Raw genomic sequence first — 22,500 nt, forward strand, 5'->3', positions numbered from 1 at the left:
TTTGCCGCAGTGTCCTCGTGAACTTCCATAACGCAAACGCATGCGCAAACGCTGACGCAATAAATAGAAACAAATTCCATTTACTTGCGATTGCGTTTTCACTTGTCATGCATGAACCAGTGCAATGCAATCGCAATGAAAAATACTTGTTCCATAACTCTACAGTTGAAACCAAGCTGGCGTCTTACATCACATCAGGTCTCACGACAGACGAAAAGTTATCAGAGTCCGTTCGGAATCTCATTTACGGCGATATATGAATGGGCAAATACTACTCTCGACCACCAAGCTGCAATTCTCGCACTAGATTATGGTAATATCCCAGAATTCGACTTTTTTAAAACGATTTCTCGAACGCATACACGTTTGGATTTTGCTCTATTGTTCCTCTGTATTTGACGCCTTCACCTTATAAGCCAAAGACCAAGAAGGAGAAAGAAACTCAATTTTGTCGGCCATCTTGGGGTACTCAATTGCGCGTGCGTAATTTGCTGTGTTGGCATTTGCGTTTGTGTCCAAGGTGTGACTCAGCTTTGAAAAAGTACATATTTCGTAGTAAGAACACGTATATGCAAGTTCAGGGAAAATAATCATTAATAAAACTTTTTTCCTGGCACTCTTATAACCACGAAATGATGAATTATCCTTTTCCCAAGTATTGCATTAATTGCACGTAAAATCAACTTTGCACTTACCTAAAATAAAGAAAATACATCCAAAAGTCTTGGCTAAAAAGCCAGCAATCTCATTGAAGCTCATTTTTAAATACACATCCCCTTGAAGAGTGGATAAAACACAGGAATCTGTTTCTCTTTTATTGACAATTATTCGAAACAAAAAGTGCTATGTATCATCACTAAAAATACTTTCGAAACAGAGATTTCTCAATGAAATCGTCTTCAAACAAGTGACATTATTGTAAGGTGTGACTCCATTTAATTTCTTTTACCTTGGGAAATTAATATTGTGATATTTTCCATATAGTTTTGGAATAGAACCTTGTTTCTTGTGTGTTTTACAATTTTACATTGGATCACGCCCACATTTTTCATGTCTTTGTTCGATTCTGAGACGTCCTGAAACATCTGAAACTATAAATTCAATGTTCCTGAGGCATGTATAATGTAGTTAACCAATTACGGATCGTAACTAAAAGTACTGGGGCTTCTCTCGGGACTGTGTTTCTGGCAATCGAACAATTGAAAGAGCTTTTTCAATAGTGATTTTTTTTTTTGCATTCAATTTTTGGTGAATAGTTGCCAGAATATTTTAACCTTTTTAAGGAAGAGTTGTTCAAGGATTCAACAAAACGCTTGAGAAAAACCGATGCGACATTCAGAGAAGCAAGGCAAAATTACTGGGAAAGATCTAATATGGCACTTGCCAGGAAACCCCGAGATGCTATTAATCAAGGGGAAAAATTTGGCCTCATTAGCCACAAAAAGTAACTGGAAGTCGCTGATTGACAGTCACCGGAAGCTTAAAAGCAATTATATTCATCAGGAAGTGAAAAAGCTAGGAAATAGGGGGAACAGACTTCACATTCCAATTCTTCCGTAGACAACCGGAGAGCAACAATCCAAAGCATTGGAAATTGTGCCAAACCATATCACATTATTCAACCTGTTCCTCCCGCAGCAAATGCACTGATGACATCAATAACTATAAGAGTTTTAAAAGTATTTTAGACGTTTGATGGTGATGCCCGAAGTCAGAAAGCCAACTGTAGAGAGTATTTTCACTCACGTGATCAGTAACCTTGTTTTTTCCACCGAAAAGAAAGAAAACGTTTGCGTGATAATAGAGCTCAATTCCCGGAGTTGTTGGGTACACCAACATGGCCGCCTTTACGTCACTTGAAAACAGCCGAAACAGACCTTCTTCATGAGTGGCGGACAAAACCAAAAGAATTATATTTTAGCTTATACTCAAGAGTAAGGTGAACACAAGACGCAATGCTCAGTTTAAACTTCCCATAGTGATCATTCTCTGGGTTTGGCCTGCCGGTGTGTTTTCAAAACGCCCCAACTTGCCATGTTCTTGATATAGGGATTTATTCATACGTCGCCATCATGGACAATTGGTCTATTAATGGAGGGGACGTAGTTTCTTTCCTGGTTAATGGAGGGGGCACAGTTTTTGACTGGTTATTTCTAGAAAAAGCATTCCTTTACATTAGGGCGTTGTTTTCAGAAATTCTGCTGTGCGGCCAAAACAACACTTTTGTTAAAGAAAAGTGGTTATTTTGAAATTCTTTACACAGTAAAGCAATTTAGACATATTTTTTTCCTAATGCAGTTTTTATTTTATATATCTACTTTAAAATTTTTGCTGAGTGAAAGTCGCGTGCAAATTTTAAATAATGCTTAATTCCAGTTCACTTTTCATTGAAAACCTACCTGTCTATTTTGAGCTCTTTGGTCATGTTAGGTAGTCAGCAGATTTCCACGACAGTGATTTTAATTAAATGCTCAACCAGTGATTACTCTTATTTAGAGAAGAAAATAAACTGTCTTCCTATCTGTGTGGAATCACGGAACATCAAGGATCATAGTTGTAATATAATTATTTCAATAGATGTGACAAAAACGTTGCATGCTTGTAGTCATGCATGTTCTCGTTATGATCGAGGTCTCGGTAATGGATCAGAACAAGTTTAGTTTGAACCCACACCTAAAACTGAGGGACAAAGCAAATATGAAGACAGGAGCTTTTAGATCGAACCTTAACCAGTCCATGAAATTTTCTCTTCCTGTTTATTATTTATAATTTTAAATCCGAAAGGAGTTTTGCATCTCTAAGGCAACAGTGTCATTTAAAAATGGTGAATTGAAATTAAGATTAGGATCGAAACTTTCACAGAAATATCAGGGGCTCTTCGTCATTTAATTGTGGTTTTCCAACCCTCAGATCGAAATTGCAAATGTTGGCAATATTCAAGTTGTAAGTCTTAGCTGAAGACGTTCGTATTTCCAAGGAAAATGTATCATCTTCAAGTAAGGGGTTTCATAGAGGGTTTCCAAGAAAGAAAGTGCTCGGCTGGGTTGGTAGGCCGAAAGCGAACTACTAAAACACGGTTTCAACAGGTCTGATTCGTAAATGTGTTTTTTTTTTAAACGTCGCTGTCAAGATCGAAACTCGGAAAAGGAAGGCTTATCAATAACAAGTATTCAAATTTTCACTTCGCACGTGGTTGGGAACAATTAAGGATGAGAACTTTCTTTTAATCAAAATTCAACTCCTTTTATGTAACACCGGAAGTTAGAATAGTTAGATTAAATATCTACTGGGCACGTTGTCAGCATGTACCAAGCAAGGAAATGAGAAAAAGATGCCATACTGATCAAATCTTTGCAAGGAAGTTTATAGATACAGTAGATTGAGCAGATTCTTCCCCCTTGTTTTTGATATTTTCGTCTCCAAGACGAACACGTGTGTAAGAAAATTTTCCTTTGTTCTTGATGCAATTACAACAAGCACACACGTCAACAAGCACGTTGTGAGTCAAAAGAAGTTGCCAATCAGAGACTGAGATATTTTATCATGAACAACCTCTCACAAACACTTCCTCGAAAACAATCAAAATTCTTGTTTGACTTCAAAGTTTCACCTTAAACGTTTTTTTAACGATATGTTTACTCCGGTGGCATAACACACAATATTAGACTAACTTTGGTTTATATATGTACTAGATGATCGTAATGACTTGAGATAAATACCACGAAGGATATTATCAAAAAGCATGTTTACACTATAAATAATTTCACCAATCGTTGGTAAAATCTGCTAGTATGCAAGTCTTGTGTTTCAACTGCCATTTGAAATTTACCCGTACGGTTCCTAAGGGTTTCGGCAGCACAAAACTGAAACACAGGCTTTGCTATCGGCCAGTTAGTTAGCAGTCCATGATGCAAACGTGCTTTGGGGTGCTAACCTTGCAAAGCCTACAGTGTACCTCAGCTAGCTATTACCCTATCTTGAGACCTAACTGGAAAGGAAAAAATAGTAAGATATATGTAAACAAGAATTACTGAAAGCAAAAGCCAGTTGCTTATCAGAAATTATGGGATTTGAACAAGCCCACTAAACACTAAGCCGTCACATACTGTAAACATCTATGAAAGGAAACTAAGACGACTACAGAATCCAATGATTTTGCTTTTATTAACTTCCATTGGTTTTAAAACCACGGACAAGCCAGCAAAAGACAAACCAACCGTGTTTGATGACATAAATAGGAAGTATAGATTAATGGCAGGAACACAATGAGTCTTGTGTCAGAAGTTCCTTCTAAATGCGTTTCCTTGCACGGAAAAGTCAAAGTTAAGAGGGACATTCCAGATTATACGAGAACGTCCCCGCCCCCAACACCCGACAAACAAGCCGTTGTTTTAAGTAAATAAGAAAAAACTCAGATGTATAATCAGCATCTTTTTTTTTTTTTTTTTTTTTTTGATAAATCACACTAACCCGTGCAAGCTCAGTTACCGTTAGAATTTTAGTCTGCTCTGGAACATGCAATTTGCACTTCTGACACATTACGTTCGTATTTATCATTTAACGAGATATGGCTAGAGGCTATAATTTGCCATATGAATGGAAGTGTTATTAAGCTTCAGTGGTAATGAAAAGGATTTACAGTTTGACGACTCAGCGTCTCTTGAAGGACTCGATGGGGGAAACGATACTGACTGATGATAGTTCTTGCTTACTGGCACGCAATCATTCTCACTGATTCGGGCGAGGTTGGGATTTCTCAGGAAAACACTCAAAGACAGTGTTAAGAAATGATTTATATATGACATTTCTTAGCGATAGACTTTGATCAATTTTACCGGTGGCCAACACTAACCGGTTCATTCCGTATAAAACTCGAAAGCGAAACTTGTCGAAACACTCGAAATTTAAAAGGCAGATTACGACACAATCGTGCATGCCAAGAAAAGCGGCAGTCATTTGAAGCATAAGCAAGTAGGGAATGTTTCCCAAAGTGATGAAATGTCGTTTAGCAGTTTTACTTTCTACGATAGTCTTACTTCAAACTATTCAAGGTAAGTTTCGCGAATTCACAACTTTCGTGCATAACAAAATGAAGAACGAAATCAATGTGTCATGCCAGATCATATTCTAATACTTCTGAGTAAAACTTCATGGAAACAGCGGCCAACTATGACAAGAGTTTTTAACATCCGAACGATGAAAGACCTTGAACCTGCGACCCAAAGAACTAAAGTTCTCAAAAAGTGACTTTCGCTTTACCTGACGAGTGGGTAAACAGCGAAAATGCTCAAGGTTGACTGATGTGAAGAGAAGAAATGTCTATTCTGGGATGGGTTGTTTAATTTTCACTGCGAGTGCACTTTCTTCTGCGTCTAAACCTTGGTCATGTAAGATGAAACATTTTTCGTTGAACATCGTGTTGCTATATACACGTTGAAAGGCTAAAAGAGTAAATCGTTAAATGGCCAAAAGACAGAGCAAAGTTACCTTATAAAATGGGTTATATGACAGGTACCGCACCAGTTTGAACTGTGGGTATAAATAAGTGATGGTAGCAATTTGTAAGCAGTGATTTTCTTCAGTTATGCTTTAATGTCGCCACTAAGTTTCTTCCTTATCTCAGTACCATGATTATTTTCTTCAGAATTATTAACATTTGACCAAGTACGAAATGTCGACTGAACAAAGATACTATGGATTTTAAATCCATGTGAAGTTTGCAGAACCCGGAGTAGAGAGACTCGGAATGTTCTTGCAAGCGCGATGTTAAACTATGTTAACTAAAAAGATCTGAATGATTAGCGGATAATTTTCTTTCCTGAGATAAATTTATGCAAAACATTTTGCCGTTTTCGCTTCGAAATTTCGTCTTTTTCGCCATAAACTTTACACTGAAAGCAGGGTTCATACCTGATTTGACGTTCACACCTAGCGCAAAACATTACGCTGAACAAGCGATTGCCATTTTTTTTTAATCTACACAACTTTTCAGGCCTGTCGAAAGCAAAACCTCAAGGAATCAAACTCCAGATACCGTAAAATTCCGAAAATAATCAATGCATAGTGCCTTTTTAAGGTTAATTTTCATTTAAAAATCTCGAAAGGCACTGCCTTTCTTCATCAGGGTTTCACAAAAAATGAAAACAGCTCTAATGTCGTTTGTGAGTCAGTGTCTAATAGATCGTATCATGACATTCACGTTACACGGAGTTCGCGGCAAAAGGTGTCTTCCTTTCTGTAACCGAAGCCAAGATCCCAATCAAACCGTAATATATTCATTAAAGTGGGTAAAGGGTGACTTTGTAATTTTTATTCAAAGTACCACAACTTTAATTTTGCATCTAATTATGTAGTATAAGGAAATGTACAACACCCAACCTTACTGGCGCGCACAGGATAAAGTATGTTTTCCCCGCCATACTGCACGGCCTAATATATTTTATTATGAAACAATAGTGGTTGCCATTGGGTACCAAAATGGATTTCCATGACCACTGCGAGGCATTTATCCACGGTGCTGACCGAAAAAGTCGCGCCCGGGGACAAAAGGGTAGACTTCGAGTTCAACATTAATAACAACATTTAATAAGATCAAATAACATTAATAAGATCAAATAACATTTTTATCCAATAGGCTTCCCCAAAGGCACAATCCAGCCAACCTACAGCAAAGCAGTGGCAGTGGAGGGCTCCGAAGTCACTTTAGAGTGTCTTGGTGATGATAAATTAACATTAGTGCCTATAGATACCTTCCCACGGTGGTTCAAAGACAACAAAACTGTCGAGTATAACGACAAGATAAGAAAAGAATGGGTGCGGCCCCAGGGAGGAGAATCGAGGGGCTTTTCTTTGATCATAAAAAACGTGTCTAAGGAAGATGCTGGTCAATATCGATGCGAGGCGCATTTTTCCTCAACTAAAATTAGACCATTGAGAGCATCAAGAGAATTGGAAATATTTGAGAGAGGTAGGTTTGACTTGCGTCTAGCTTTGTAAAGGAGGTTCAAAAGGGTTTTCTGACAACGCGGGGAATTGATCCCAAGATACACGAGAGGAAATTAAGCGAAAAATGCAAAAAAAAAAACAAAAAAAAAAAAACAAAACAAAACAAAACAAAACAAAACAAAAAAAAAAAACAAAAAACAAAAAAGAAGAAGAAGAAATGAAAGCTACAATCGCTAATAGCCGAAAACAGGCTTATATTTGGTTTCGTAAGCAAGTCTCTCGAAAGTTAGCTCGGTGACGTACCCTGTTTTTTCCATATTCAAATAAGATCCGTTGTTTCGCAATCTCAAAGAAAATTTCAAAATCAATTGTAGACTACCTTGTGGAATATTTATTTCCTCTTTTCACAGCTTTTTCGCAAACAATTCAAGTTTTACTAGTTTATTTCCCCATCAGGTTTTACGCAAGTGAATTTGATAGTGCTCGGAGTGGCTCTTAACTACAGAAAGACAATAGCTCCTAAGGAAGATTTTTAGTCAAGAGCCCTATATCGCTTCAATCAGAAGGCGCATGCACAACTAGTCCCAGTTCCCTGCCGTTCGTTTCACTGAAAAACGGTTTAAAAGGTTGGCCGACTGTAATTCCATTTTGAAGAGAATGCCTTCGCGAACGTTGTTTGATCTGTCCGAACAGCGGTGTGTTTATGCTTATCACTGTTTGTTTTGATCCAACGTAATGCATAAATGGTTACACGGCATTGCAGTCTTGTGTTAAATGTTTATTATGTAAAAACTATTAGGAAACAAAAGAAAGAGGTGGTTTTTTCATCAGATGGGAACAGCCCCGTCATTTTTCGTAAACTGTAGCATAAAATTTCTATTTGGACAAAAAAAGGACCTGACATTTTGAAAAGTACAAGGAGGGCATATTGTTTTTGAGAAATAAGATTTTTTAAATCCATGCTACAGATTTTGAGTTAGAATGTTTTCATACTGTTGCGTTAAAAAACTTGTGAAAAACATAGTATGATATAGTAGCTACGCACTGCTGATAAGGCGCAGCAAGGCCGAAACAGTTGGCTGCAGTGAATTGGCTGCCAATTCACTGCCAATTGACCGGACGAAATGGTTGTTTGCATACATGATGTGTTCCTTCCTTCCTTGCTGTCCACTGTCCATCATATCAGAAAGGCAACATTTAAGGTAGTCAGTATACCCCAAAATTGATAATTATGCTAAATTTTAGTTTTTGATATTCCCAGGTACGTCTCATTAAGTTCTTTGAATTGCAAAAAGTTTCGCGAAAAAAGGTTTCTTCTAGACAAAGTCAAAAAGTAAAAACGATTCTATGAATAAACTATCTCTAATGAGAAGCTGTCAACAAGTTGTCATTATCAATTAAACTTCCATTAAAAGTCACGTGATAGTGGCGCAGCCTGTTTGTTTTGCATCGCACGATTAGTCTGTGAAGCGTAATTGATTTGTTTGTTTTCAAAAAAAAAAAAAACACAAAAGACCGTGTCCTTTTTCAAGTGCGAAGAAGGCACCGAAACGGAAAACCTCAAAAGTATTTAATAAGGAATCGGCCGAAGCGCTCAGGGGCACCAAACGTCAATTTTCGGAAAATATCTGTTCGGGAGTCCATTTGAGATCTAGAATTTTCGGAACATTTGTTGTAAAATTTCTTTCGCCCCTAGTGATAAAGGCTCATACTTTGAGCAAGATAAATTGCTTTTGTCTATGAATGAAGAGCCCTCACTTTATCGATCAACAGGTATTTACTTTTCACAAGTTTTGAGATCTAATCTCCCTACATCGGAAAAAGCCCCAAAGTGTATTTTGCTTTATTTCTCAGTCAAAACTAAAATTCATCGCATGAGATGCATGTTTCCAGATCGTTTCCAGATCGTTTACAGCAAGTTTTCATCCTTTTTTCGCTGAAATGTGAGAAAAATGTTGCCCGATAATGTGGCAAAAAAAACCGTGTCGGGGAATAATTATTTTTTGCCTCCTTCGAAAGCAATGAGTATATAAGCAAAGCCATAATGCGTGTTTTATAAAAACTTAAAGTTTAACAGCGTATAAAAACAAAACAGGCAATTAATCCAAATTCCCTGACAGGGTTTTTTTGGATCAAGGTGTGGAGAAAACGTAGCAATGTCGCTCACTTTCTCCGCTTAAATTCAGACTGGAAACGAATTCAATTTGTGAAACTACATACTTTTGGAAAATGATCGCTATTTTAGGAAAGGTTTTTAATTCTTGCCTTAAATCAACTAATAATCGGAATTTACAATTCGTAAGCTTTCAGAAAATATATACTTTATTGGGGGTTTTATGAAATGTGTGCCGTAAAGCAGCGACAACGCGAGGTTGTCATTTGGGGTATACTAATACCTCAAGCAACGGTACGAAACTATTGTAGGGCACTTTTTTGAAGACGTCCACGAGGCCTTAGCTTCGTGTTGACATGGCAACGGTACAGCACTGCTAAGAGATCCTTTTATTCTTAGTTTTTTTTGTAAATATCTCGAAAATCAATTCGATGACCTAGTCTGTTTTCATATTTGTAAGGGGTTGGCTCTTAACTTCCCAACCGTTGCTATGGACCCCTTCAAATAGTCATTTCGCGAGCCCCTTAAACTCTACAGATATCCTTTTTTGCCAAGTGTTTTCTATTTAACATTTCTTTGTCTGGTTCGACTCACAGCCATATCTGGCAAATCACGTGACCAAAAGATAAAATGCCTAAAAAGTCAGCAAGTTAACTATGTTTTTCACATTTTTTTAACGCAACAGTATGAAAGCATTCACCTTGCTTTTTTTAGTGTTTCAGTAATCTTTGATGGACAGTGTTTTAATCCTTTACCATTGGCCATCCACTGTTCTTTGTGGAAAACGTACCCTTTCGAGCCTCCTTAACGTAACTCCCGTCAGTAGACACGGAGCTATGGCAACGACAGACGCGACGGCAACGAAAACGTCACACATTTTGCATATTAAGTGAACAAAAACAACAGCACGTCGTGAGTTTTTTATCTTTCGTCCATTTCTTTGCCATAGATGGCAAAGCAACGACGTGAAATGACTAAATTTGAGGTAGACTGGTAGCAGTCCCTTTCTAGAGATAGTCGCGAGAGCGCACAGAACGGCGAGACTGGAGCGAGGAGAAAAAAAACGAGAGGAGACTGTTTTCCGCTTTCGCTCGGCTATTTCGCGCGCTCTCGCTCTAGAAAGGGACTAAATTTGAGGTTTGATGAAGAACTTTGACACTCAAAAATACATTTTTATTTCTACCCCTAAATGAAGCGCCGTTCATACCAGTTTCAGTCTTTAGGAACTGCTCACCTTTGTTGCATTAAAAATCTTAAAATAGTCACGAAGTGATTGCAATAACGCAAATATAGATTTTGAGATGACGTTCTCATTGCTGTTGCCATCTTAGATGCTAAAGCTCCCAAATAACATGGCAGCCTGCAGAGGCGAATGCAGACCTTCGATGAACAGCTACTGCAAACTACTCATGGACTGAGAAACAAAAAAAAAAAAAGTTATACGTTGAATAATGCTTTAGAGAATACAAGCTTGGTTTACATATGTAAAGCAAAACGCAAAAGCACAGTTATTAATTAATTAATTAATTTATTTATTCGTGAGCAATATTTTGACAGGCATGTCCAAGTTTAATGAAGGCTTCTATACAACTTGAATACCGGTATGCACACTCTAACAATTTAAGAAAGTCATTCATCAATTATTGACGTTATAGGCTCGGTTAATTGAAAAGATAATTATAGTGGCAGCTTATCGAAGGTTAAAAAGTGAGTTTCATTTCTGAGATAAGATGGTAGCCAACGGTGTTCTAAGCCTCCTTTGAAACCGGGACAAAAATTTTGAAATTTGACGGTCCGATCCCTTTGCAAGGGGCCGGGCGCTCGGGTGACATCTTTATTGCGTGTTTTGTAGGTTTGTACATATGCTTAAAAGACAGGCAGGCGAATGGCCACTCAGACTCTAAAACCCTAGACGCAAACATGATTTTTTTTGACATGACCATAAAACTGTTTTGCATCAAAGGCTTCGGCGCGCGAAATCAGCCATCACAATGGTTTTTTTTTTCTCAAAAAGTATTTAAAGTTAGGGGGAAAGCAATACATCATTTTAAAGCTAAGAAAATAAGCTTTCCAAAAACCTATAACTTCTTTACAGAGAACCAAAGACAAAAATCAGTTTTGCCCAGGAAGTTTCGTCATTTTAACGTTGATTACGGATTTTTGGATGCAGAATAAAAATCTTCCTCGTTTTATATGCTTTCTTGGACATAAATTTGAAAAAACCCTGATCAGGCACGACTATTTTCGAATTTTCTTTTAGTAATCCGATTAGCGATAAAGTGTAATATGATAATTAGATATGTGTCAAGTTTGCGATCCCTTCAAGTACGGCAACGAGAAGGGGTTTGCTAAAAGCAGGCCCGCGGCCCAGCGGCCCGCGGCCCACGGCCCGCGACGGCCCGGTGGCCCAGTCCTGATTTTCCACAATTTTTTTGTCCAGTGGTAAATGCACGCGCATGCATAGATCTGCATCGGGTTTGGGCGTGCAAAATGAACGACGATGAGTTTGAATTCGTTTACCATTTTGATAATCATTTCAATCCTTTTGGATTCTTTCTTTTGTTGCATGGATCTAAGTGAAAAACGTTGTCACTCTGTTTATTCGTCTTTTTACAGAACCCGATGTAAGTTATTTTCAAATCACAGTTTGAGAATGAAAATTTCGTAACCTAAATAATGAGATATGTGAACTGCGTAACTATTGTCACTGAGTTGCGTTTGTTAGTTTATAAGGCAATCACATTCTCACTTTGTAATCAGATGATCTTACGGTAATTCTGTGCAATGGCAGGCAACAGTTATGAACGGCGGTAGATTTGCGTTTGCATGCTTTATTCATGTAACTCTGAAAAAAAAAAAAAAAGATTCGCAGTTCACATATCTCATAACTTATGATATTTTCACTTTCAAAGTATGGTTTGAAAATAACTTACATCGTTCGATAATGAAAGTCCTCTATTGTAATTATCTGAACGACATGCAACAAACAGAAACAAGGATTCAAATGATTAAGTGGTAAACGACTTCAAACTCACCGTCGTCCATTTTGCTCGCCAAAGCCCGATGCAGATCTGTGCATGCGTGTGGATTTACCGCTGGACAAAAAAGCTGTGGAAAATCGGGACTGGACCACCGGGCCGCCGGGTCGTCGCGGGCCGTGGGCCGCTGGGCCGTAGCGGGCCGTGGGCCGTGGGCTGCGGGCCACTGGGCCGCGGGCCTGCTTTTAGTAACCCGCAACGAGGCAGATCATTTTACGAATAGTTGACGGCCACCCAAATTACCAATTTTTCGAGGGAAAATACATCCAAAAGGATAAAATAATATGATGGACATGTAATCAAGGTAAATATGTCCGAGCGGAAGCGAAAACAAGCGAATATTTTGAGGGAAAGCACAATTTTGTGCGATGACAATAACACGAGGCGACCTTATGCAAATTTACCGCTCCGAAAATAATCTTACCTTTTCAGCGATTTTAGGGCGTGAGATTCCATCCAATGAACTAAAATCCTTTCCTTTATCCTTTCCGAAGCCTGTAGTGTATTTTTTTTTTCTCTGAAAAACCGCTCCGCGATCGGTTGAAAATTTCGCCTTCGCACTGCTTGAATTGCCTGAAGTACAATGCCTGATATGTACGTATAACGAAAGCTACAAAGCCGAGATTTTTTGGGAAACTGGGGCCATATCTCTCTAGTAAACACGCCAAATTTCACAGCGATCGATGGAAAAAACATATTTTTTAAATTTAATTTATTCGCCACAGTTCAACAGATACAAACAAGTAATCTACATTACACAGTTACAAGAAAAGAAGTGGAGTGAAGTGGAGTGGCAGGAAAGAGCGGGAAGAGAACTTTTGTCCCAATTGAGACCGAAGCCGTATAATTCGATAAAAATGACACACAATAAATAGACTAGAATATGTTTATAAAGAAGCAAATCAATTTGAATTATAAAATACTAATTTGGAAGACTGTATGAGAGGAGTTACAAAAATATACAAAAATTTGGTTTTGTCAACGGAGTTGATAATGTAAATTGGCCACCGTACAGAGATTCTAAAAGCTGACGTTCCGAGCGTTAGCCCTTCGTCAGAGCGACTAACGTTCGAAACGTCAGCTTTTAGAATCTCTGTAGGGTGGCCAATTTACATTATCAACTCCGTTGATAAAACCAAATTTTTGTATACTACTTCCCCACCGACGCAGCACCACAGTTTCTTTAGAAACTACCCCTTCTTACAAAAATATAGGTCGTTTAATTTGGATTTAAATGTTAAGAGCGAGATTGCACATTTCATAGTGGGTGTAAGAGTATTGCACAGTCCTGCAGTCCTATTAAAAAAAAAAAGATTTTCCTAAGTAGTCCTGTTTGTATTTGAAACTTATAGTGTAGTTGTTCACATCATAGTTATGAGTTTTATAACGAGGATCAGAGGTGCACAGATAGTCATAAATATCGTTAATTATTGGACCATATTTTGATTTGAAAAACAGCAGCAAGTTTGAAATCTCTGCGGTGTTCCAAGAGTAGTAAGTTCAGTTTAAGTAGTCTCACAGTATAGGACATGTCTTGAGGATAGCTCAAAATGAACTTGGTTGCCCTACGCTGGCGATCTTCTAACAGCTTTCGATGTTTTCGAGGTGACCACAGGTTACTGCCATATTCCAGTTTAGGTCTCACGGGGGCACAAAGTACAGAAGTGTTCTGATGGTGGGCAGAGACAGGTCCCGGCATGTTCTTTCGATAAGGCCGAGGGTTTTGTTGGCCTTGGCAACGTCTTCAATATGCCTTGCCCATGAAAGGTCGCTGGACACGGTAATACCAAGGTCCGTGATGGAGGAAGCCTACTGAAGTTGTCGATTGCCAATACAGTAACTATAGTTCCGGTTGTCAGCTCCAGTGGGTGACTTCTTCTTGGAGTTGAGAAGAATCTTACATTTAGTTGGGTTGAACTCCATAGCCCGGTCCCGGTTCCAGTTGTTGAGGGAGTCTAGATCATTTTGGAGGAGGCTATGGGCGTCTGACATGTCCATAGCTCGATATAACTTGCAATGGAGTCGTCAGCAAAGAGAGCAAGTGTAGAGTTGAAACAGATGTAATCGGGCATGTCATTCATGTAAGAAAGGAACGTTCATATGGACACATTAGATTATAGCGATGCTATAAAAATGCTTGATATTTTGGAATCCGTTAGCCTTCAGCAACATGTTGTCTGTCCCACCCACGTACAATAACGCAGGTTGGACTTGGCTATTACATGTACTCGCCAATCAGGCCAGATCGTTCAATCGACGTCTTACGTGGATCGTTACCTATCAGATCATGCATCTGTGTCCTCCTTCAGTGTTAGAACTGTTTCTTACAGCAAGTAGAAATCAGTTGATGTGGAAGCTCCGGATACTGACCCTGCTAAGTCTGACTTGTGTGAAAATCCATCTGCCGATCTAGATGAGCTTGTTTCTTGTTATCATAATACTCTAAGAGCTGCCGAGGATACGAGCGTTCCAACAAAAACTAAAACCATTGTTGTACGTCCGCGTGTTCCACGGTATAATGATGATATCACACAGGTAAAAAAGGCTCGTAGACAAGCTGACAGAAAGTGGAGACGATGGAAATCGCATTCTGATTTCGCTTATTTCAAGGCCAAAAGGAATGCGGTCACTAATCCTTTGAACAAAGTGCGCCGTGAGTTTGCTGTTGATTTTGTTGAAAACTATCTCGAGCTAGTAAGCGTTTGTTTAACCAGCCGCCTGATGATGGTTTACTACCTAACCTTCATGCTCCTTCTTTCGCCAATGACGTCGAAAGGTATTTTGGGACTATTAAAGTCGAATTGATACAGCAAAAGATAAATACTGATGTCATACTTTCTGGGGTCTCAAACGTATCTGTACATGAGCTTACCAATGGGGTTTCTACTCCATTGCTGTCTGCATTTTGAGAACTTGGCGGACACCGTTGTTAAGTCACTTTTTCAGCACTTAGCTTTGAAATATCAATCCTTGCTATCTATAATTACCACTATTATCAATAAGTCTTTTCAAAATGGGAGTTTCTCTGAGTGCTGAAAGGAGGCATTGGTGCACCCACCTCTTAAGAAGTCGGGCATGGACATTTTATTCAAGAACTTTAGACTAGTCAGCAATTTGGTATTTATTTTTAAACTTACAGAGAAAGCTGTCTTCAATCAGATTTTCAATTTCGTGGTTGAGCATGGGTTATATCAACTTGTACAGTCATCGTACAGGAAAAATCACAGCACGCAAAGTGCTCTTTTGAATGTCAAAATGACATCCTTCTGAGAACGAACGAGCAACATGTCACCTTGCTTGTTCATCTGGACTTGAGCGCTGCGTTTGATACGGTGAACCACACCATACTAATGTCATCGCTTCGTAAGTTAGGTATCGGTAATACAGCACTCGAGTGGTTCAAGACGTACATATCAGGACGTGGTCAACGCATATCCGTCCGTGGTTGCTTGTCTGAGAGGTTTGATATCAGCTCCGGGGTTCCTCAAGGCTCTTGTCTTGGACCGCTTCTGTTTCCTGTATACTCGCCTTGGTATATAGATGCCGTCCAAGACCATCTTCCGTCAATACACTGTTACGCGAACGACACCCAATTGTATGTCTCTTTTCGACCCAATGAGGAAATAGACGAGTCAGATGCTCTTGCCGCCATGGAGCGTTGCATTGAGGCCATCATGAACTGGATGATAAGTAACAGGCTTTTTATAAACAATAATAAAAGACTGAAGTTTTATTGATTCGTACTGGACAGCAACTTTCAAAAGTGAATATTAATAATGTAGTCGGTAGTGCTAATGTAGCTCCCTCTTCTCATGTCAAGAATTTGGGAACGTGGCTTGATTCAAACTTATCTATGTCTGTACATATAACTAAAGCCTGATCTGCGGCATTTTACCATCTTTATAATATTAGACGAATTAGAAAGTACCTTACAAAGGAATGTACCGAAACTCTTATCCACGCTTTTATATCTAGGAAATTAGATTATTGTAATAGCTTGCTGTATGGGGCACCTAACTACCTTTTGCAAAAAATGCAACGCGTCCAGAATGCTGTGGCGCGGTTAATTTTTCAAGAGAGCAAGTTCTCAATGTGACGCCTCTACTTAAATCATTGCATTGGCTGTCTGTAACGTAAGGTATACATTTTAAACTTTACTAATACATGGTCACTCTCCGTCTTATATAAGTGACCTTATTTCAGTAAGGAGAAGTGGTAGATACAATCTAAGATATAGTAATAATTTAATTCTTAATTTTAATTATATAAGATCATCAGCAACACTCGGTGACCACTCTTTTCACGCGGCAACCGCTAGGCTGTGGAACAGCCTTCCGGAACACATACGAAATATAAAATATTTAGGTTGTTTCAAGAAGGCTATTAAGACATTGATATTTCAGAAAGCGCTTTATTAATGAATCGTTATTTTCGAATGTGATTCCTTTTGGCTTCTTGCTTTTGATTATTATGTATTTGTTGCAATTGGATTCTTATCACCATTTATTCATACAACCTTTAGTTATTGCATATTTATATAATGTTATCAATAATGTAATGCGCAATTGAAAGTTGCTGGTATTGGTAATTGCGCAATATAAGTTTAATAAATTGTATTGTATTGTAAGAGAGGGCCAAGCATTGACCCTTGTGGCACGCCTGACGTCACTGGCAACCAATCGGAGAAAGACTCTTTAAGGACAACTCTTTGTTGCCTGCCAGTAAGATAAGTGCGGAACCATGAAAGCAGTTTGTCCTTGATACCGTGATGCTCAAGCTTCGATAGAAGCAAGTTGTGAGATACCTTGTCAAAGGCTTTGGATAAGTCAAGATAGATTGCATCGAACTCTTTGCCACTAACGACAGTGTCTAATATGTCGTGATAAACTTCCAAGAGTTGTGTTATTGTAGTCTTTGAGGAAACCGTGTTGGAGTTTGTACAGAATGGGTTCAAAGTGATCATTACATCGATTAAAGACGCCTCGACGCCATATCTAGAGATATTTTAGGGCAAATATTATCGATGCGGTTGCTGTAGCTTGTATCAAGCATGAATCCTCGGTTCTTGAGCTGGAATACCACTCTACTGTAAGGAATTTTACTGAATCACCTGGCGCGCTTCTCATGCGTTCCTACTAGCATTATCCTGGAAAGGTCTTAAAATGGCTAAAATACAGGAGGTTCCTATCGAGCTATCAGAATCTAGTACTGCCTCTAAGGTCAGCAGACTAGCAAGATTCCATTCGTGTAATTAAGCGAACTAAAAACTATAAAAAGCAAAGGGTCATCTGCATAGTGCTGCAGTTTCAAAGCCAATGAATGATCGATGACAAGTTGTTTATGTATGACTTAAATAGTAATGGCTCAGGATTTAATCCATTGGGATGCCAAATAAGCTAGATTGATGTGCTGAAACCCCTACACTCTGTTCGACAGATAAGCTTTAAATCCCCGCGTTACGGCAGAGTCTGAACTCCTATAAAATCCTGAAGAACGTGGAAAGGTCTAATAATACCATTCTACTAAGTTGGCCTTTGTCCGTGTCATGAAGTTGCCTGTTGGTAACATAGTTAAGACAAGTCCTAGTACCGTGAATGTAGAGGTAGGTAGCCAGACTGGTAGTTCAGTAGACAGCACGCGGTTCTCTTGGAAAATAAAAGAATCTTGGCAAAGAAAGGAAAGAAGAAGATAGGTCTATATTTAGCGGCGTCACTTGTTGATCCAGCCTTGTGTATGGACGTGATAACTGCACTCATGTTTCCAGTCAGATGGAAAAGTGCGTTCCTCGTGAAATGGAGTGAATATATTTTTTTCTAGTTTTCTTGGCTTGCATTTGTACTGACCTTCGCGCATATAAACTGAGGCCTGCAACGTAAACGCGAATGTAACCGCGAGATAAAAATATCAGTTTTATACCTTATCGGTTGAAGTTGAAACCAAGATGGCGTCCGTCCTTGCCCCGCGCCATTTAAAAAAATTATAATTCCATTAGCGCCTTCCCACTTGTGAGGGTCGATTGCGTTTCCGTTGCACGTGTAAACCAAGCTATATTATGATTAACTAAATGGCTTGAATGGTTTGCATGGCATTAGCTATATTATGGTTAACTGAAGTCGTAATTTGTTTTGAGTCTGGTTGAAAGGTCGTAATAGAGCGAATTTCAATCGAGTGTCGTAAAACCAAAACCAAAGTAATTACTTCTGCAATCAGTGGTCAATCAAAAAGGACGAAGGCAATCTAGTAAACCAATCAAAACTCGAAGTAATTACACGTAGCCGACATAAAGCGCGGAGAAATGAGCCACGATTGGTTTTGGTTTCACTTCTGGCCCCAATTGTTCAAACGATGGATAGTGCACCTATCCGTCGGATAAATCACTATCCACTGGATAACTCAATCGGTTTTGCTAGTGTTTAACCGCTGGAGAGTGATTTATCCGGTGGATAGCGCTATCCATCGTTCAAACAACTGGGACCAGATTTGTTGGAAAAAGTGGCGCGAGGACTTTGAACAAATCAGTGAGTGAAGTAATCATAAACCAAAGTAATTATCTAATTACTTTCGACACCGCTCTATAACCAACGTGTCTTTGTTATTTGACACATTCCTTTTGATGAATTACTTATTCGATCCATCGATCAATCCGATCAATCAATCAATCAATCAATTAATCACGGAATCAGAGGGTCAAACCGGGCTACCTAAAGAACGAAATTTCGGAACAAGGGCGAGAATCAACACATTTCAAGTCAGTGTCAAGTGACTCACATAACAGGTCACCGAGGTATGGAAATCGAATCGGAGGCATTATTGAGATTTTCCACCGCTTTTTACTTGAAACGAAAGGATGGCTGCATGTTAAAAGCATGAAACGTCTTCTGTTCTAACTTCTCTAGTTCCTTTGACAAGTTGCTCGTTTATCTGGAGCGAACAAGCAACAAAGGGCAGATACAAAACACAGGTCCCATGTCATTATACAGAAACAACCCTAAACATTTACCAATTGCTAATATTAGGCCTAAAAACTTTTGTCTTGCCGGACCTAATTAGGCCTAAGGTTAGCTTTAATGAATGTTTAGGGTTAGGGTTAGGGTGACCTGCGTTTTGTACATGCCGGGCAAATGAGCTAATGTATATTGAACAAGTTTCTTTCAGCGGTGATAAACATTGTAAACCAACGCATTTTTTGAAGACTTGACGTTTCGTATACCATATTTATCATCGCTGTTTGTGTTTTATTTTTAATCAAGCTACGATGGCCAAAGAACAATAGTTTATATGATAAAGTTCCTTCCATCTTTGGTTTCAGTCAGACTTTTTCCCTTTACCGTAAACGCAATGGGGACCCACCACTCGCTAACACCCTTCCTCCACCTCAAAATTGTTTACTGTAGGCACTCATGAACCTGTTAAGAATAGGCCTTACCACAGTTTTGGAAGCCATCTTGACGGGTAGGCAAACCTGTCCGAAATATAAACAGCGTTTCTATGGGAATCTGCGTTAAACTAACTTAGAAAACCTTGAATGTAGAAAAAACTGTGAATGGTAAAGTATAGTTGCTAACCAAAGGATTTTACTGACAATATTCGAGGATCTTATCGGCACTACAATTTGTCCAGCGAATTTTAAACTTCCCTTACATTTGTCTGTAATTTTTTTTTTTTTTCCGTCTTCGGACGCGACCCTGACTGAACGTAAATTTCAAGCAATTGTATGGCAAAATTCAAAATCCCCCTGGGTAAATTCTAGTGATGGTAGGATCCTTAAATTTTGTCAGTAAAACCTTTTGGCTAACAACTCAAGTTTACCATTGAAGAATTTTTTTCTATATTCAAGGTTTTCTCAAGTTATTTTAACGCAGATTCCCATAGAGACATTGTTATTTTGAACACGTTTGCCTACCCGTGAAGATGGCTTCCAAAACCGTAATGTGACCTATTGAACAATTCGCTTCTTCCTGACAGTTCTGAACGTCACAGCTTCACAAACAAATGTCACCTTGAACGAAGGAGCTACAACAACGCTGCAATGCAATCTGACATATTCAGAAGCAATAAACGTTTCGATATTCTGGCTGTTTGACGGAAAACCCATAAAAGCTGAAGCCCGTCATAAGGGAAATGATCAAGACTTAAGTACCAAAAACGTACATCGAATGGCGCTGGAACTAAAGCACGTGACACGCCGACAGGGTGGCACATACTCCTGTGGTGCACTGTCAGCGGATCTTCGAAGATCACAAAACATTTCTGTCAAAATTAAAGACGCAGAGGGCCCAAAACTAGAAGTAGAGGGAAAAGCAGATCAGGTTTTGACAAAAGGTAAAAATGGTACGTTGGTTTGTGTTGCTGTTTACCCGGCAGCATCTTTCGTGGACATATTTTGGACTTTTAATGGTAGTCGTCGAATACTCAGCAATAATGGAAGGGGAAAATATGAAGAGAGCAAATGGTTTGAGCAGGCTTCGAATGAAAACATCAAAAGACGAAGGCTCCGTTTGATCATCTATGATGTAGGATTTAGTGACACTGGACAATACGCTTGTGTTCTAAACACTTCACATGGTTTGCGGCGGAAAAACTTCAGCATTTTGGTTACCAAGGAAAAAAACAGTAAGTTTTAATAAAAAAGTCCATCAAACGGTTTCTGAATAAAACTTGCTGACATGAATTCTGCTGTCTCTTTCGGGTAGTCGAGATACATATATAGATGAAAGCGCAGTGAAACTAACATGCGACTCGAAATGTTCTCGTGTCAGAACCTAAACATGCTAAATAAAAGCTACCCTGGATAAAAGAATAGAAAAGTGAGTTTTATTAGAAAAATCAACTGTAATTTTACCTACAAATAAGGCAGTTATTACTGGTTCGTCACAGTTATTAAGACACAACCATGGCCTTGTTTCTACACAGTTCCTACGTACTAGTCTCCTATATCTCAGTGGGGGAGCATCCGAACCAGTAATCGGAAGGCCGTAGGCTCGACTTCTGCAAAGGAGCACTCGGATTTTTGCCGAGTATCCCCGAGTCACCACTAAAGAGTCTCGTATAGCTCCGAAGTAGAGCATCCGATCTAGTAATCGGAAGGTAGTAGGCTCGACTTCTGCAAAGGAGCACTCGGATTTTTGCCGAGTATCCCCGAGTCACCACTGAAGAGTCTCGTATAGCTCCGAAGTAGAGCATCCGAACTAGTAATCGGAAGGTCGTAGGCTCGACTTCTGCCGGAGCACTCGGAATATTTTTCCGATTATCCCCGATTCACTATCGATACAAAGATAGATATATTTCTTCAATGGAAACAGTCTTTCTGTAAGAATACGGTGCCCCTTTACAATCTGAGAGATACAACAATGAAAGTACAATCCATAAATGCAATTAGATTCTGTCAGAAGCACATGCCATTGAAGCGTGTAACTTGCAACTCTTTTCCATGAAAAGAATCTGGGGACTTAAGGACACCATTTTCACGCGCGGGAAAATTCACGAGCTACGTTATTACTTACAAAATAAAGAAATTTTAAACTTAAAAAGAAACCCCAGCTCTGAACCAGAGTTAAACGCTTTAAGGTCATGAGTTTCTGATTCTGTTTAAACGAACAGCGAAAAATGTGATATTACGGAATTTCATCCCGGCAAAAATCTATGTTCCGTTTCAATTGATTCCTCACCTGGAACTTCCCAGAATATTTAGTCGATTGGAAAGCCCTACAACTTCTGTTTTGCTTGCTAATATTATAGATACAACACCTTCTCCGAGGCGTCTCACAGATGACAGAAATCCTGGTCCTATTGGTACAACACTTTTCATTGGTCTTGGTCTTTTCGCTGGATTTTTAACGACAGTCATAGTTTCTTTCAAGCTCTTACGAAGGCGGACAAGGGTGCGATACATAGAGTCAAGTAAGCCGTTAATTACTATTAGTAACACTTTTACTCTTAAGAATGATCAGCATGTAAATTCTCCTCCCAATTTCAATTAAATGTCAGTCAAACAGGTATCGAGGATGAAAATAATTAACAGCGTAACAGGTGTGCTTTTGCAATAACACCAAATTCCCATGACTAACCAACAAAGAAATCTATGATACTAGTTAGGAGAATGAATGTTTCGATCTTGGGAATGAAATAGTTAAACAGGGTTACGTTTCTCAACAGGTTTCTATTTCTATTCTATTCCAGTTTGCAGCTGGAAAGCTGCAAGGTCTTATATTCAGATGCTTGACAAAAATCCAGAAGTGTGATATAGAACTCGGGTTTAAGGCCCCTCTCTCTCAGAACAGTTTGGCTGTGCTGTGCTCATGAGTTCTAACATGGACGAAAGCTGTTCATGGCTGCCCAGGAACCATTCTCGTCCTCAGAGCCCTCCGTTTCTTCTGGTCACATGGTCGGCGAAAAAGAGAGCAC

At 39.1% G+C, this 22,500-nt stretch overlaps 2 protein-coding genes across 2 annotated transcripts in view; one reads left to right on the forward strand and one right to left on the reverse strand.

The window, feature by feature from the left end:
* The window catches only part of LOC138046806 (uncharacterized), a 14,233-nt gene extending 13,433 nt beyond the window's left edge, over window positions 1-800 (reverse strand). Inside the window, exon 1 of the mRNA XM_068893390.1 lies at window positions 696-800. Coding sequence (XP_068749491.1) covers window positions 696-759 — 64 coding nt within the window. The 5' untranslated portion in view covers window positions 760-800. The remainder of the gene's footprint in view (window positions 1-695) is intronic.
* Window positions 801-4,945: 4,145 nt separating this feature from the next.
* Window positions 4,946-22,500, forward strand: part of LOC138046791 (uncharacterized) — a 27,134-nt gene continuing 9,579 nt past the window's right edge. Inside the window, exons 1-4 of the mRNA XM_068893378.1 lie at window positions 4,946-5,051; window positions 6,635-6,967; window positions 20,062-20,709; window positions 21,835-21,996. Coding sequence (XP_068749479.1) covers window positions 4,979-5,051; window positions 6,635-6,967; window positions 20,062-20,709; window positions 21,835-21,996 — 1,216 coding nt within the window. The 5' untranslated portion in view covers window positions 4,946-4,978. The remainder of the gene's footprint in view (window positions 5,052-6,634; window positions 6,968-20,061; window positions 20,710-21,834; window positions 21,997-22,500) is intronic.

This window comes from Montipora capricornis, chromosome 1, assembly GCF_036669925.1.
Source record: "Montipora capricornis isolate CH-2021 chromosome 1, ASM3666992v2, whole genome shotgun sequence".
NCBI classification, from domain to species: Eukaryota; Metazoa; Cnidaria; class Anthozoa; order Scleractinia; family Acroporidae; genus Montipora; species Montipora capricornis.